This window comes from Colias croceus, chromosome 1, assembly GCF_905220415.1.
Source record: "Colias croceus chromosome 1, ilColCroc2.1".
Lineage (NCBI taxonomy): Eukaryota > Metazoa > Arthropoda > Insecta > Lepidoptera > Pieridae > Colias > Colias croceus.
Window position 1 is genome coordinate 7,191,289 of NC_059537.1, and position 16,925 is coordinate 7,208,213.

The following is a 16,925-nucleotide window of genomic DNA, read 5'->3' on the forward strand; positions in this document are numbered from 1 at the left end:
GTACATTGTTATATTATATTTTTAAGTTTATAAAATGTATTCTATAAGGTGTACAATAAAGTATTTTTCATTCATTCATTCATTCATTCATTCATTTATGCTTCTGACTGTACTAACGGCTAAAACGTGGCACATAAATCCTATCTTCTTAATTAAAGTTGTTTAGACTTTTTAATAGATATTTATTTCAATTTATATAAAAAAAATCGTGTTGAATCAATATAAGTTATTTTTCGTATTAGATAATGTCAACAACATTGAAGAGATAGAATGTGTAAAAAATTGTGTTCCCAAATAAATTCCTACAACTGAAATATTGTTGCTTTATATCGTAGGCGCAATATTTAAAAATCTGTTAATTCCATTTATAGCAAGCGAGAGCGATCTTGAAAAGGTAAGGTTGCCGCAAGTTGTCGACAGAGGACTAACCCTCCGTCTCTGCGGCTGCTTCGAATTAATTTTTCCAGGCAGTTGACTCCGAATGTGCTTCCGGCTTGAGTTGGCTCAACTCGAAAGCAAACTTTTCGTGTTTACATTACTTTAAATTCTTTCAACTCTAAGCTTTGCTCGCAATACTTGGCATAGTATCATTTACGGTGTATATTTATTTCTTGTTTCGAAACGTTTTGCCTTTTTACTTAAGGAAAATTGCACTTCAAACACTTGTTAAAAATTTCCCCTTGTACATATTTGCGCTGTTAAAAAGATAGCGAAGTAAATATTTGCTTTAAGTGAATTTGTTTATTTGTTTGTGTGATGATTGTTATGTGATTCTCTAGCAGTAGCAAAATCATGTCCAATATATTTTCTTTATAACAATTGTATGCGATAGAATTGTTCGCAAATATTTTTCATTAAAATGTTAGGTACTTTACTGTTAAGTATTAAGGAATTTAATCTCTTTCTGTAAATATAAAAACAAATTCTATTGATGGTACGTAGGTATTTAGATGTACATCCTCATTTTTATTTATAGGTAGCTAGAGCAACAATTTTCACATACATAAATTGGACTTCGGAATTCACCTGTAACATAACTGAAAACTCGTGGAGTGGATAGGGAGAAGTTATACTATAATCTAGCAAAGTGAAAGTTCGGATATAATTTGTTACTCATTTATGCAAAAGAGCTGAACAGAAATTGAATGAACCTATGCAGACATAGACTTTAGATTAATATATATTCAACATTTATTTTGAAGATAAATATTTATATTATGAAATGAGTATTAAATACTGGAAGTTTTCAATAATGTTAATGACGAAATCTTACTTGTAAGTAGTGATACTGTACCTTTTATGGATAGTTCATGAATTAGATGATAAGTACTAGAGACTACTTACATTAATTTCTAATATGGTAAAAATAAAAGTGTCGTATAAATTAAAATTAGGGTGATTGAAATGTGAAACACTAATGATCATAAGGAAAGATTATTCTTGGACAATTCTCTCATCCTCATATGAATATCGACAGGCTCATATGCACTATAAATTTATATTAAAGGGCCTAAGTAGGTACTAGCTCCACCGTTGCTACCTGAGCTATCCCCGTATGAATGATTCTGTGGAAAATAGAGTCCATGATACGCAATAACGTACTTATAGTCATAGACAAAGGTGAAAGATTTTATTAAATCATTACTGTATTTGTATAAGTAGCTATTTTTTTTAATGATTTCTGAGAAAATAGTTTTAACAATTATAATATGAGTTCATATTTATTGAATTATTTTGAGCTTTTAAAGTATTCTCGAATTAACCTGTAGATATACAAAAAATTTTTTTTAATCGGTCCAGCATTTTAAGAGGGTTCAGTGACATACACATGCACAGAAGAAATGCATTTACTTAATACTTATCAAGTCATTCAACTTTTTGTATCACTTTCTAATAGGAATATGGTCACCGACAAATCAAGTGTATTTCTCCCTCTTTCTTCCCTCGACAACTGCGTAAATATTATACTAACGTATTATAATACAAGCAAAATATGATACTTAATTTTATTTGTTCCGTAAGAAACCGTGAACGTTAACAAGAAAATAAAATAAATTCAGATTTTCATTTCGCATCTCCGCCGTAGGCTCGCGCTTAAACTTAATATATGACGGCGAGCACTCAGCGTGATTACGGTTAAGGTGTCCCTGTCTCTTTATAAACGTATTTAAACAGTTACTGTCACTTGTACTTTTATAATAAATTCAAACGATATGTATTTTATTTATATGATGATAATTTTACTTGATGATATAGGTACCTAATGCTTTAAATTTAAATTATAGGCAAGCAGACAAGTATTCAATTTGGAAATATCAATATTAAGTACCTACCTAGCTAAGTATAACTCTTTACTTTGAGTTTTCCATGTATTCTGAATGTAAGACTTATTAAGTTTTTGATATCTCAAAAATAACTGAGCATAGGTAAAACTTACAATAGCGTTCGTTTACAATAGCTTGTAATTAGCTTTCTTTTACCTCACGCGCAATACAGGACCTCGCGCTTTTCTAAGGTTATGAAAAATTATAACATGCAAAATGGATACGTCAACGCGCAATTTCAATTTACGGGGCCTTGTCCGCCCTCTGATTTTACGCCTTTCAATTAACCAGTAATCATACACGCTCTGGGAACCCTTTCATTAAACACTGGTAATGAGTTTTCACCCTTCGTCGAATAGTGGACATCGGGGCTTTAGCAGACGAGATCGCACCTATTTTGTCTTTTTTCTTTGCCGACAAATTGAGCTCGAACGGTTATTTCCAACAGTATACGAAAGTACAATATTTTTTGCGCGACAGTTCGGACAGTAAACAGGAATCACGTAGGCGTGTCGCGAGTTACTCGTGGGTAAAAAAATGTAATTATGGCACAGTTCATTCCTAAAATATATTTTCTATGTTAACATCAAAAGATAATTTAAAATATCGTGAATTTAAGATTGTCTTTTAAGTTAATAACTCAAATAAATTAAGATCGTACAAAACTATTAAAAGGACGGTTTAACTATAACCTACGCTTTTTCGATTAATCAGATTGAGATTGAGAATTAATTAAGCATTGAGATGATTAGGCATTGACAAGTGTAGGTAACAATTAGAGAAAAATCATTTATCACAATTCTGTCCTATTGTGTCTGTAAAATAAAGTCTTTAAAGTTATGACTTTAGAAAGTTCCCGAACAAAAAGTGAGGACAACGAAAACCATTTAAAATCCCTGTGACAATTCGAACTCGCCCTCATTAGTGGTAATGGCGGTCTCGTAGTCGATATCAGAGACAAAACAGCTTAATTAATACGACTACAGGACTTTTGTCGGATATTCAATGAAACTTTGATGAGAATTGTATATCGAATGAATCAACAAATATTATTCAGTTTGTTTTTTATCTGCTACTATTTATTATTTTTCTGCATTTTGTTCAATCACAGCGCAAATAGCGCGATAGTTTTCTTTTTTGCAAATATTTTGTGCAACAACGCATTTGCAAATATGTACGTAAGTTAGAAATGAAACACAATAGTTTTATAAATAATAACTTTTATTATGAACATGGTGAACGATGAAAATGGTTACAAATTATCGGGATATTGTAGGATTTGTAGAAAGTTAGAAATCGTCTTCAGTCTTGTACAGTACAAATTGACTGTTTAATTTTACACTTATAACTATACATGATTACACTTATACGAAAGAGATGTAAATATAAGGTATATTTTTATTATAAAGAATTGTAGTTTGTCTTTGTTATGTTTGCAATATTATATTCAAGAATAAAAGACACAGACAATGAATGAAAAGTTTTTGACCCCGACAGCTTAATTCTAAACCTACATAACAACTGTACAATTCAATATTTTCATATAAAAACAATGGTAAGTAAATACATTTATACCCGTTGTTTTTAGTGGAATAAATAATATACATGTATCTAACATAAAATTAAGATTATATTTTATGATACAACTAGGTATATTAGGTAATACTTAGTTTATATTACACTCACCAGAATATATTTTTATTTACGGAATTGACTCGTATGTTTACAAAACTATTGAGTAATTGATAGACTATGCCTAGAAGCTACAAAATAATCATGTTTGCTCGTTTATTTTTCGCTAGCGCATCTCTTTGGCACACAAGTAATTTTAGTAGGTAGGTACCTACAATACTATATTCCATCAACTATATGATTTAGAGTCACTTTACAAAATTGTTATATTCATTAAGTAGGTAAGTATATGGTACTGTTTATACAAAAAGGTAATACGTATTATTTACAAGGTTGAACCTATTTTTAAAACTATAAAATATAAATGCATCGACAAACGTACGTACAAAGTTTAATACAAATCAAAGTATAAATACAACGGTTTATTTAATTAAATTTAAAGTAATCTATTAAGAAACCTAAAGGCATGTACAAGTTTCATTCACAAATCACAAGTATCAAAGTTTGTAAACTATAAAGTTTATAACTCTGTGCTCATTTCAGCTGCGTTAGTTTTGCCGCCGTTGACCGTTTGAAACGAAGAATCCAGTCGCTCGGAGCCGGTCTCGACGTTCGCTGAATTCAGTTGCTCTGAAGCCTGTTTGTAAAGAATCACGTAAACCACAAGTAATACGAAACGTGCACACACAACAATTTAGTGACAAACGAGTGCACATAACAAATTAACACAGGTAAACACAAATCGGAGGTAAAGTTAGTAGTTAGTAATCGTTAGTTAGTTAACCTCCACCCGCATACTCGTAACATGCAAACAAAAAGTACCTTCAAACCGGGACGGGACGAACAAATGCGTGCAGCTAAACATTCCGCTACGATGCGACACAGAGATGTTTCGGGTGACGCAGTTCACTGGCATTATTTTACGAGTGTAAAATACACGAAACATTTAAATTTTTGTTAAAACCAAGTTTTTTTTTTTTAAAGCCGTGAACTGTTTCACTCTCGGGTACCACCGTTTACTTACTGCGTGCTCTCTATGAGGGGTTTAAGGATAATGTCGAGCGTGTTGTCGTGTCGCCGCGCGTGCGTGTGCGTGCGCGGCGCGTTGGCGTTGAGGTCGCGCTCGCGGGTCGGCCGCGCGTACCGCCGCGCCAGAGACCCGCTCTCGCCGATAATGTTGTTGTTGCTAGCGTGCCTCTGCGCCCCATACATAACCGCGTCAAACTACGTGCCCGTGATGGGGGTGCAACGGTTTTTTTGTTTGGACAGCGGTGTCCAAGGAGTTCAAAAGTTCCAAGGTTCGACCAGCAAGTGTAGACAATTTTACAGTTTATAAAAAATTCTTTTTTTTTTTTAATGTGGCTGGGTTCAGTAGTTGTACTCTGTCCTCTTCGAACCGGTCACAATTGTCACAATTGTGGTAATTAAGAAAAAATCTTATCGATTATTTTTTATTTCTATGTATAAATAATTGAAAAATATAAATATCATCAATTTTTATAATGACACTGCTTTTTAACCCATTTCACCGCCATCATAAAAAACTATGTAAGAAGTATTCTTCATAAATATTTAAAAGTACCCACAAAATACACATAATATTTTATACCAAAGGCATAGGAAGTAGCACGATCTAGCCTTCTATTAAAGTAGCAAATCCAGAAATGAATATTTGATATACCATTGCACAGATACTAAGCCCCGAAATAAGCATGTTGTCTTGTATGACGAGCAATCAATAATTCAGAAGATATATTGATGCTCAAAGTTATGTTAATTAAGTTTTCTTTCTAAAATATTAAATTAAAATAAAAGATAATGTACACGTATTATAGAAATAGTAATGAAAATGGCCAGTTTTACATAGCAGCAGCCTGTACATCGTTAAATTTTAGTGGCCCATAGACAGGAGCTGCAGATAAACGCTATGGCTCTCGTAACATAAATTAAAAGGTATAGGGAAATGACATTCCCCTTTATGGTATAAAGAACAATTTTAACAGGGTAATGACAGAATATAGCCTCATTTGGAAATTTGAAATCCAAAAAATTCTTGCCATTTCTGATGTTGTCAATTTTCAAAGAAGAAGTCGTAACAATTTAATTTGTCTTTCTTAGATATATGAACTAAGGTGGTCTCAGTTCTGCGAAATCCACGAAAGAGACGAATTGATGGAAAATAAAAAGGTTCAGGATGTTCTATAAATATATTGTTTTTTATATGAATCTTATTCGACTAATAATTTCACTGAAGCTTATGGGCGTACCTGTCTTATACGCTTGGTTACCTTACCTATGATCCTGTACCTACTCTCAAATCTGTATGATATTTTATGCAAATTTCAACCTATAGTGATTCTCAACATAGTCACTGAAGCTTATGGGCACCGCTGACTCGCCTGCTCATGTTCCTTATAACTGTACAATACACATAACATTACATTCATCGAAAAACACACTTCGAAAAATTATTAAAAAAAAATTCGATCACAGGGCGGGATTCGAACCCGCGTCTTTCGCGGAACCGTAGCAACTACCTTTCAAATCTAGGTAGGAATCTAGAGGAGTTTTATTCACAAATCAAATTAAAAAAAAATCGTTACGAGAGCCAAAAGAATGTTAGAAAGCGAAGCGCCCACTCACGAAGAGAGAAAAGCCGTGTTGCGGGTAGTGCGTGTGCGGGTGGTGCGGGTGCGCGCGGGGCGGCGCGTGGGCGTGCGGGCGCCGCGTGGCCGCGCTGTCGCTCGCCACCGACACCAGCGAGCGCTGCGAGCCCGTGACGCGCGAGCGCGGTGGGCCCGCCGGCGGCCGCCGCCACACGCCCCCCGCTCCCCCTCCACCGCCCGCGCCGCAGCCGCCGCCCCCGCACACGCCCGCGCCCACCCACTGCCTACTCACTGGGGCTAGCGAGCCGCCCGCGCCGCACTTCGCGCTGTCGCTCGATCTGCGCAAGGTAATTCGTATTTGTAACTTGGATGTTATTCTTGTTTCCATTACTGATATGTTCAAACAACAGATAGGCAATTAATAGGTTAAGAAAAAATAAATATTCTTTGACGTGAAATTACTTGAGAGTAAAATTTCAAGGTCCTGTCATGGCTATACCTTATGGCTTATACCGTTTGAATCTTGCCAAAGAAGTTTCACTTCTCATACGTGTGCTCGGCACACACGCTCTTTTTTTATACAAGTTCAATATTAAGCTTATGAAAAAAATTTTGTCGCAGTTTCTGCAATTTTGGTTGGATATTAGAAAGTAGATTTTCATTATTCTTTATTCTATACTTATTTATATTTAAAAAAAATATAACAAAGTTTAGACTTCAAAGTTCACATCATGTCATAACGGCATAGAAATAATTCTCACCTTTCCGACGAATACGCATAATCCTGATCTGCGCCCAACCCAGAATCCGTGTGTTCATGTGAGACTCTTGCACTTCCGATAAGTTCTCCACTACTGCTGTTGCTAATGCTATTCGTGACTGGGCTATAAGGGTTGTTGTTCACTGGTGTTATGGGACTTTTGTAGCCGTTGTTTGTTAGAAAATCGTCTCCTGCTCGGTTAGCTGGGTCATCGTAACAAGGGTAGATGCGTCTAAAGATATAGATTTTTGTTATTTGAAAAGTTGACAGGAGTCTTTAATAAATATACCTAGTTACCCAAAACACAAAATTTAATTTGCATGACTGTAAGTTTTCAATTAAAGACTAATATAAAACAGTGGGATTTACGATTATCATTAAGTCATGTTGAACGAGACAAAAAAAATATTCCATTCTCTATAAAAACTAAAAAAAAATAACTTATTATATTTCATTCCCTTTGTAACACAGAAGGGGATGAAGCAATATAGCGGGATAATAGGCGAAGTAAAATCAAACCTTCCATGTTTCTCGTTAGAGGTCCTGTGCGCGCTGAGAGTGCTCGAGACCGATCTGAGTGAGCCTTGATTGTGATTGTCGTGATCACTTTTGTGTGAACCCTTCTCCCGCCGAGCGAGCGATCCGGGCTCGTTCCTGCGTTCGTAATAACACTATAGCCACCAAACTATCGCTAATTCGATCCGATTGTATATCGGAATCGGTGTCGAGGATATTGTTGAAAGTTCCTTAATTGAACTAGATATGTGAAGAATATTTCATAGTTAAATGCCTTCTATGAAGATTACATTTCTTAATTGTATTCCTCTGATCTATTTTGGGTAGTGATTGATTTTGACGCCAGGAAGATATACCGTGGGTTTATACACCCAATTGTATTAATGCCCTAGTGCTATCCATATATTTCTTGAATTGTGAGTAACGAAGGTTAGGCTATAAATTTTACCCCTTTTAGAACCTTTGGGTGTAACAATGTCACGTACTACGCTTAAAGCCAGTCTGATTTTCTGTGAATTAATAATAGTTTTAGCGATATAAATCTCGTGTCACAATGTTTGTCCTCAATGGACTCCTAAACCACTTAACCGATTATAATAAAATTCGCACACCATGTGCAGTTCGATCCAACTTGAGAGATAGGATAGTTTTTATGAAAAAAAAAAACGTAAACATGTAGGTACCACGGGCGAAGCCGGGGCGAACCGCTAGATGATTTATAAAGTAATACAATATCTATATAGTAATATAATATATTTGTTTCGTGTCGTATCATTAAAGTAATTTAGGTTGATTTACGTACAAAATTGTCAAACTAAAAAGCTTTCAGTATTACAAACGATAAAAATCCTGAATGCCTCTCACGTCCCCTCTAGGTCGGGGCTTGTTTCTTGAGAAGTATCGACTGGAGTTTTTCACTTTGTTACTTATTTGTACACATTTTCAAGAGGGCTTATAAGAATTTTTAAATTATGCTTTACTTACTGTCTATGTTTTGAAGTGGTACGAAGCTTGGTATGTCTGGCGTGGCTTGTCTGGACGACGGTGTATGGTATTTCCTTGAGCTGTTCTTCGGTCATGCCCGTCGTGTCCACGAGTGAAAATTCTAAATGTTGCTTCAGTTCGCTTGGCAGCCATTTTTTGTCGGGTGAACCGGATCGTGATCTACATTTATTATACGATTTAATTCGGTCGCCAGTTTCATTATTGATATAATGGCTAAAATAAACTGTACTTAAAATAAACAATGACTCACGGAACATTTTATTTTATAATATCGATCCTTCTCGAAAGTGTTTACCACAATTACTTTATAGGACAATGAACTCGGGTAGATGTTGCGTAAAAGAATGTTATCATGAAGTTTTTTGATAAGATAGCCTCCCAATGTTGGTTGCTTGTAAGATTCAAGGATAACTCGATTATCCTATTCATAAGAGGGACCTCATAAAAAAATTTCTTTAATACCCTTATTATTTACTCCTTACTTTTTTTATCTAAACCTATACCAAAACAGAATTACGTATTTTTATTATGTATTCCGTGTTCATAATTACTTTCATCACCCAGTAAATTACCTATGTTTAAAATGACTTTTATCAATATTCCCATGCCTTAAATTCTTCAAAGATAAACGTTCAAGTATTTTTAAAACAGAGAGGTTTTATTGCGAACTAACGGTTTGTGGCAAAGCTATCAAAGAGGTTAGGACGCGTGCCAAGTTTGTTCGGGTTAAAAGTTAAAATGATACCAGTTTAACAAACTCTGTGAGCCGGTGAATATACACAGGCTAAAATTGCCAATTTCTACAGCTGACGTTAAGTACCTATTGGTTTAATTTATAACTGCAATACTCTGTAATATTATCAATTTCGTAGTGTATTGTGAAAATCTTGGGAACTTAATTGTGTGTATCTAGTTTCAAATTTCATTTATAATGTTAACTACTTACTTAATAATTAATTGGGTACTTGCATTATTATTTAGAATGCAAAACTAAATTATAAATTTAAAGAAGCTTATGCCTTTATATAATTTGTATAAAATTCCAGTTAATCTGTTTGCAACATCCAACATTGCTACAATCCAACACAATCCTACAGAATTTTATGAAAAAATAATAGATTCTATGAAAATTTAAAACACACAATTTTAAACCAAACCTAAAAGCCTGGATATTTCTATTTCAATATTGCAATAAACATCAGTTACAAATTTAGAAGTGTCGAATGTTTTATTTACCTATGCTTTCTATGTCGCCGTGGTCTGTGAGATGATCGATGAGTTCCTATCTCCGGTTCCATTTGCGACCGGCGAACACTCGCAACCTGTTTATCCAAATAAAATCCTTTTAAAACGTAAACATACTTCAAAAGATTATTTGCGTTTGATAAACGAGATGTTTCAAGCGATATTTGATGTGGTTTATCAATAACTCGATTGATTTGGCAACTTGTAATTGTTTAGTTAAATGGATTAAGTATAAATGCTACCGTTTTGCATGCCTGTTTATGAATACAATTAATTAATGACGTATCAGGATTTTATTCATTACGTATTTTATTCATTCACAAGGATTAATGTATATTCTTTTATATTATATGCTTTACGAAAGACAATAACAATTCTGTAGATCAAAATTAATTTAAGTTACAAACTTCAACTTAAAGGAAACATACAAAAAGGATATTCAAGAGAAAACATTAAAACAAGGGATCTTCTGCTGTTGTCACTGACATACAATCTTAACGTAGCTGAAGACTGAAGTGAACAATAATAAAGCCGAATGGCTGTGAACTGCACTTATAGAGTACAAATGCACTTACTTGAACACCGCCACCCGACGACGTCTGTCTTAATACCTCCTTCCATTGCGACTCGGAGTCCACTAACTCGTACTCTCTGAAACGGATTAAGTCATTAATAACGGTAGTTAGTACAATGACCATTCCGTTCTTTCCTCGAGTAGTATAAAGCACTATCGCTGAGAACTTAGATATGAATTGAAGTACCCCCTCAATGGCCTTTCTTGAAAACATCGCTTGACATTAATACTGAAAACGGCTTCACTGACTTTCAGTTGAAGAATTTTATGGAAAAGTCCTTTTTAAACATATATAAGATCTATAATTCTGAACACGTTTGCGCTATTCTTTAGAAAAAGAGTCTTGAAAAATGGTAGCTTAGGGAACATCTAAATATATTTCGTCGACGACAGACTCGCTTTATTATCTCGAGTAAAATACAAAGATATACAGAGTTTACATTCGTACGCTACATAAAAGCTCTGTTTTTAACAATAAATTGAGTTTATTTAGCTTATATAGAACAAAGGATGACATTTTATATTCCTGAAGAAATTTTATTATATATAAAAACATTTTACTGTCCTCCACGTGTATTTCTCATTTAAGTAATATTCTGCGGTTATGAAATTATTGAATAGTGAATCTAGAAACTGTATAATGTGGATGATAGCAGTGCGCTTATTTTTTGTTGAGCTATTTTATAAAATAACGCCTATAATTCTATCTCGTTCCGCACAAAGGCTCGTTGTTTGAACCGTGAATGTGTATATTGTGCTCGTAGCTGATTAACGCGCTATGTTTCATATACTAGATATTCATAACCACGTTGTCAACTATGATATTTATTAGGTGGTATCTTATTTTAATAAAAAAGGAAACGGAAAAGGTAACGAGGAGGCAATTTCGAAGAATGGTCAAGAAAAGCGCTTCACAGAAGAGAGTGGAGGAAGAAGGAGGAGGCCTTTGCCAAGATTGGGCAAACAGACCTTATTGTTATTAGGTGACATTGACTCGTCAGAGTCTTCAGAAAAGGGCTTATATTATTTAATAATAATAACATTATATTTACTAATTTTGTATGTTAACAGCATGTGAGGTAAACTATGCTGCTTTAGAGATATATGTATTTAAAACCAATAAAGCGTAACACACGTTAGAATGGAGCTAATTAGCCAATTACAGATGTATTGAGTATGTGGGTATATAATTCAACTTCATTGTGTTTGTGAAACGTCTGTATTAATATTACTATAGTGTACCTAGATGTGTATTTTAATTGTTGTGATATCAGTGTTACATAACTATTTGTTGCTAATTAGATGTCATCATTATGTCATACACTAAAATCATCGAAATTCACACGAAATATTTCAATGTACGAAAAAGTGATAGAATCCATTATTGATACTAATATGTTACCGGAAATGTATGACAAAATTGCCGCTCAAGCTTGTGCAACTGCACGAGTTTCGCTTAAAGAAATGGACTCATCATCTATCATCATTATAGACTATAGTATTGGGATACGTCGATTAATATACATTATACAATATACATTTCTATTTACATACCATGGTCTATTTTTTTGGAAAGTACATATTTATTGTGAATTATACATAGTAGGGAAACAAATTGTTGTTTTCTTCTTATTAAATTAGTGTATCTTAATTTTTTTTATAAATTTTATGAATATCATATAACTTATAAATAACAGATATGTAAGTAAATCTCACTTGGTATCAGGCTGCGATTCGTCTCTCTCAGACGCGGAGTCGTGCTTGTGTCTCGAGCGATGCCGCCTGTGCCGTCTCCCCGACCGACCAGACCCGCGAGATAACTCGCTTTCTGCGTCTGACTGCTGTCTACGTGAACGGTGCCTGTGTCTGTCGAACATCAAAAGTTATGAAAATGTATCGGAGATTGTTGTTTAAACTAGGTAATCTAGACTCGGTATATTAATGTATTATAGATTTTTTGTTTATGCCAAGTTAAAACTTTTTAGGATATGTGTCTAGCAAAATCATCTTCTGCTTAAACTTTTTTGTTCTATAGATCTTGTATGGCAACAAAATAATTTAAGAGTATTAATTTTATTTGAACCTACTGATAATATTTTGTAATTTCGTTCAGTAGGTACCAATTTTCATAAAATTCACATAATCATTCCTTACAGAGGGAATTGTCGAGATAAAATTAATGTTTCTGCTTAAAATTTTACAACAAGTACTTGGCTAAACAAAATATTATATAGGTAGGGTGTACCTAAACGATGTAAAATAACATTATTCTACTAGGTACCTATGTTTATAAATATTGTATAGAATAAAATTAAATGTACGAATTAGGTTTATTGTTATAAACCCTTACAGATAAGCAGGGAGAAATTACATTCAGATTAGGTTTTAATGACGGTTCTTTAAAAATATGGAAACGCACTCAAAAGGGCGTAAGCACTCATATTTTATGTAAATCCCAGATCTTGGTAGCACAATTCCGTAGCCATTTTTTGTAAATTGAGTCCTACTAATACTTTTTTAAATAAGTTTGTTCATATTCACATACCTACAGTGCATCTTATCACGCTCATCATATTATGAATATTGATAGAGATGTCATTTACTCTGTTTAATGGTCTGATAATTGTAACTACATCCTAAACTAAATTCTAGTAGCAAAGGTGAAAAACATATAATATGAAAACTTAGCTCCTTCGCCTCGGAATAACATAGTTTTCTCTTATTAAAAGAACTTTGAAAATACGATTAGTTATTCAGGACTTCACGAGTTCTACTTACCATCAGAGATAGTACATATTACTTACATATTAGGTACTTAGAGATTACTAACTTTACGTCTATATTCATTATTGTAAGGATCGGTTCCACCGTTTGCTGATGATATCACTGTTAGCTAAAGAAAAAGTTTTAAGTTTTTGACTTTGTTTTTATAAATATTGCTACATTATAATATGTCATTTTAACTGAAATATAAGTAAAACAGAACATATCTAATTTGTGAATCTGGCCACAAGTGTAGTGTAACTTACGAATCTGACATAATCACTGAGAAAAAGCTTTAAAATAACATAATAAACGACGTTTTTAAAACTGAATGATAAGCTAAAGAGAACATATCTTAAAATTGTGAAACCGGCGTTTAGCGTAGATCTGTTACATTCTTACGATGTAAGTAGCTTACGTGCTAAAGGTAGTAACGAAGTTGTGAACCGGTATATGTGTAGGGTAGATATAAGAAATTACATTGAGGCTGAAAAAAAGCTTCAAAAAATCAGCGGGTTAGGCGAAGAATAGCGGCAGACGGGTGCCGAGCGGGTGGAACGCGGCGACCCACTCGCCGCGTTTATTAGCAGGCAACTCCGCTGATTCTAGAAGATACTTACTTGCGATTAGATCTCGAGTCATTAGAGCTCTGCGAGTCCACAGACGCGGACCTGTGCCGAGGCGCTGGAGGAGGTCTGTTGGCGGTGGGCGACGCGGAGTACAGCCCGCGGCGGGCGGGCGCCGAGCGGGTGGAACGCGGCGACCCACCCGCCGCGTTTATTGGCGGGCAATTCGCTTCACCGCTGATTCTAGTAAAATGATTAAGATTAAAATTATGACTCATTATTATTATTATTATTATTTTTTTATTGTGCGATAGGGAAGCGCTTGACCACGATCTCGCCTGATGGTAAGCTGAGATGTGGCCTAAGATGGAGCGCGCTTCCCTAGAAGGTACCCGTTCACTCTTCGCTTGAAGACCCCCATATTGTACTCGTCGGGGAACACAGACTCAGGAAGCATGTTCCAGTCCCTCGCGGTTCGGATGAAGAATGTCGATCCGAACCGCTTTGTCCGGGTACATGGAACGTCCACCATATGGCGATGCCTAGAGTCTGTGCGCCTCGACGATCGATGGAAAAACTAAAAAAAGTATGTAAGTAAAATTAAAAAAGTATGTCACAGAATTCAGAAATGTTGTGGAGAATCAATCAGAATCCTATTTTCTAAAGAATGTACTGATATTTATTAACACCATTTATGTATTAGTACTAAGGGTATAACAAAATTTCATGACCTTTTAAAATTTATTTCTTAGGCTTGAAAAAATTATATTTAATAAATAATTCGAATAACTATTGCAAGGATCTTTTTAAATTACAGTAAATGTGTATAAATAAATAATAATAAAATAAAAAGCCCATTTATTCTGAACTAAAAACTTATACACTATACTTACATATTATATTTTCTTATACACTATACAATTATAAAATTATAAAATATCTCTTAGTTCAGTGTGCCGTTTGGCATAGGCCTCCTCCAACATCTTCCACTGGATTCTGTCCCTCGCTACTCTTCTCCAGTGTGGACCCGCTGTCAGTTTTAGGTCATCCTCCCATCTTGTTTGCTGACGACCTCTGCTGCGTTTGCCGTCCCGGGGGCACCAGTTGGAAACAGTAGCGCTCCATTTATTTTGTGTGTCTCTAATCATATGGCCGGTCCATCTCCACTTTTGTTGGTCTATACGTCTAAGTATATCAGTTACTTGGGTTTTCTTTCTGATTGTGCTACTTCTCACTTTGTCCCTTAATTTTATTCCTACCATACTCCTCTCCATGGCTCTTTGACATCGCGCTAGTTTCTCTCTGTGCAGTTTAGTAAGTGACCAAGTTTCGCATCCATATATTATAACCGGGAGAATACAAGTGTCAAATACTTTTCTTTTAATTGTCATACTAAGTCCGTTAGATTTCACGATTTCTTTGAGTGACCAATATTTCTTCCAACCATTAGCTATTCTTCGATTGATTTCTTTTGAAGTTTGATCCTTGTGGCAAATAATCTGGCCTAGGTATATATATTCATCTACATAATCGAGAGTATGGTTATCTATCTTTATAGGTGTTGGTTTGGAGTTTGTGAGCAACTTGGTTTTATCTTTATTCATTAATAGGCCGACTTTAACACTTTCTTCGTTGAGTGATTTTAACATTTCTTCGAGTTTTGTGGGATCGTCTTCAAACAGAACTATATCGTCTGCGAATCTTAGATGGTTAAGTTTCACGCCGTCAATGTTCAGGCCGAAGCTGTCCCAGTTCATCTTGCGAAAGACACTCTCCAAAACAGCTGAGAATAGTTTCGGTGATAGAGGGTCTCCTTGTCTTACTCCCCTCTCTATCCCGAAACTCTTCCCAAGGAATTCGAGCTGTATCCTTGCTTTACTATGCGAATAAATGCTCTTAATGATGTCAATATATTTAGTAGGTACGCCCTGTTGTTCCAGACTCTGCCATATTGCACTGTGACTTATGCTATCAAAAGCTTTAGAATAGTCAACAAATGCCATATACAATGGTTTATTATATTCTTTATATTTTTCCATAATTTGCTTCACTGTATGTATGTGGTCTAAAGTAGAGTATTTTTGTCTAAATCCCGCTTGCTCACGTGGTTGGTTTTCATCAAGCTTTTTGCTTATCCTACCCAGTAAAATTTTAGAGAAAACTTTGTATATGTTCGACATCAGACTTATGGGTCTGTAGTTGCCTATGTCTTCTTTGTGACCCTTCTTGAATATAAGAATGATGTATGACTGCTTCCATTGTGTTGGAATTACACCCGTTTTAATTATTTCGTTAAATATTGAAGTCAGTATTGGTAATAATTCGTTAATAGTGCCTTTCAGAAGCTCGTTAGAAATTTTATCTGGCCCCGATGCTTTTTCTGTTTTCTGGCTGTAAATAGCTTTTTCTATTTCACTGGGAATTATATCAGGTTCTGGTTCGATTATTTGCTTAATGTCATTTCTATGTAAGTTTCCACTGTTTTGAATTTTGTCTCTATTTGCATATAGGTTTTCGTAGAATTTTGTGGCTATTTCGGAAATATGTTTTCGTTGAGTTGAAGGACGTTTATTTCCAGTTCTAGAATCGTCATTAAGTTTAGGTATCCATTCCTTATTTATTTCTTTTAATTCGTTAAATGCTTTCTTTACACCTCCTGTTCTCTTTATGTGGTTTTCCAAAGCTTGTTGTCGTATCGCCTTTCTATCTTTTCTTATGTTTTCTCTAATTTCCTTGCTAATTTTAGTTATTAAATGTAAATTTTCTTTTCTTGGTTTGTTAGAAAGTAGTTTTTTCCTTTCTTCTATTAGTTGTAATGTTTGATTCGTTAGGTTGTATTTATTGTTTTTAATATTCTTGGGTTTTGCTAAATTTAGTTGTTTTTCCAATATTCCATATTTTGTCAGGACATCTATATTTTGGTCTTCAATTGTC

The 16,925-nt window shown here is 34.7% G+C and overlaps 1 protein-coding gene across 3 annotated transcripts in view; it reads right to left on the reverse strand.

Moving 5' to 3' along the window:
* Positions 1 to 3,527: 3,527 nt before the first annotated feature.
* The window catches only part of LOC123706465 (band 4.1-like protein 4), a 53,824-nt gene continuing 40,426 nt past the window's right edge, over positions 3,528 to 16,925 (reverse strand). Inside the window, exons 12-21 of one of the 3 annotated variants that reach the window (XM_045655765.1) lie at positions 14,046 to 14,234; positions 12,379 to 12,528; positions 10,664 to 10,739; positions 10,080 to 10,165; positions 8,823 to 9,002; positions 7,842 to 7,976; positions 7,324 to 7,554; positions 6,600 to 6,900; positions 4,981 to 5,153; positions 3,528 to 4,593 (exon numbers count right to left, since the gene is read on the reverse strand). In XM_045655765.1, coding sequence (XP_045511721.1) covers positions 4,578 to 4,593; positions 4,981 to 5,153; positions 6,600 to 6,900; positions 7,324 to 7,554; positions 7,842 to 7,976; positions 8,823 to 9,002; positions 10,080 to 10,165; positions 10,664 to 10,739; positions 12,379 to 12,528; positions 14,046 to 14,234 — 1,537 coding nt within the window. In that variant the 3' untranslated portion in view covers positions 3,528 to 4,577. The remainder of the gene's footprint in view (positions 4,594 to 4,980; positions 5,154 to 6,599; positions 6,901 to 7,323; positions 7,555 to 7,841; positions 7,977 to 8,822; positions 9,003 to 10,079; positions 10,166 to 10,663; positions 10,740 to 12,378; positions 12,529 to 14,045; positions 14,235 to 16,925) is intronic. The other 2 variants (XM_045655773.1, XM_045655782.1) reach the window with 2 other exon arrangements.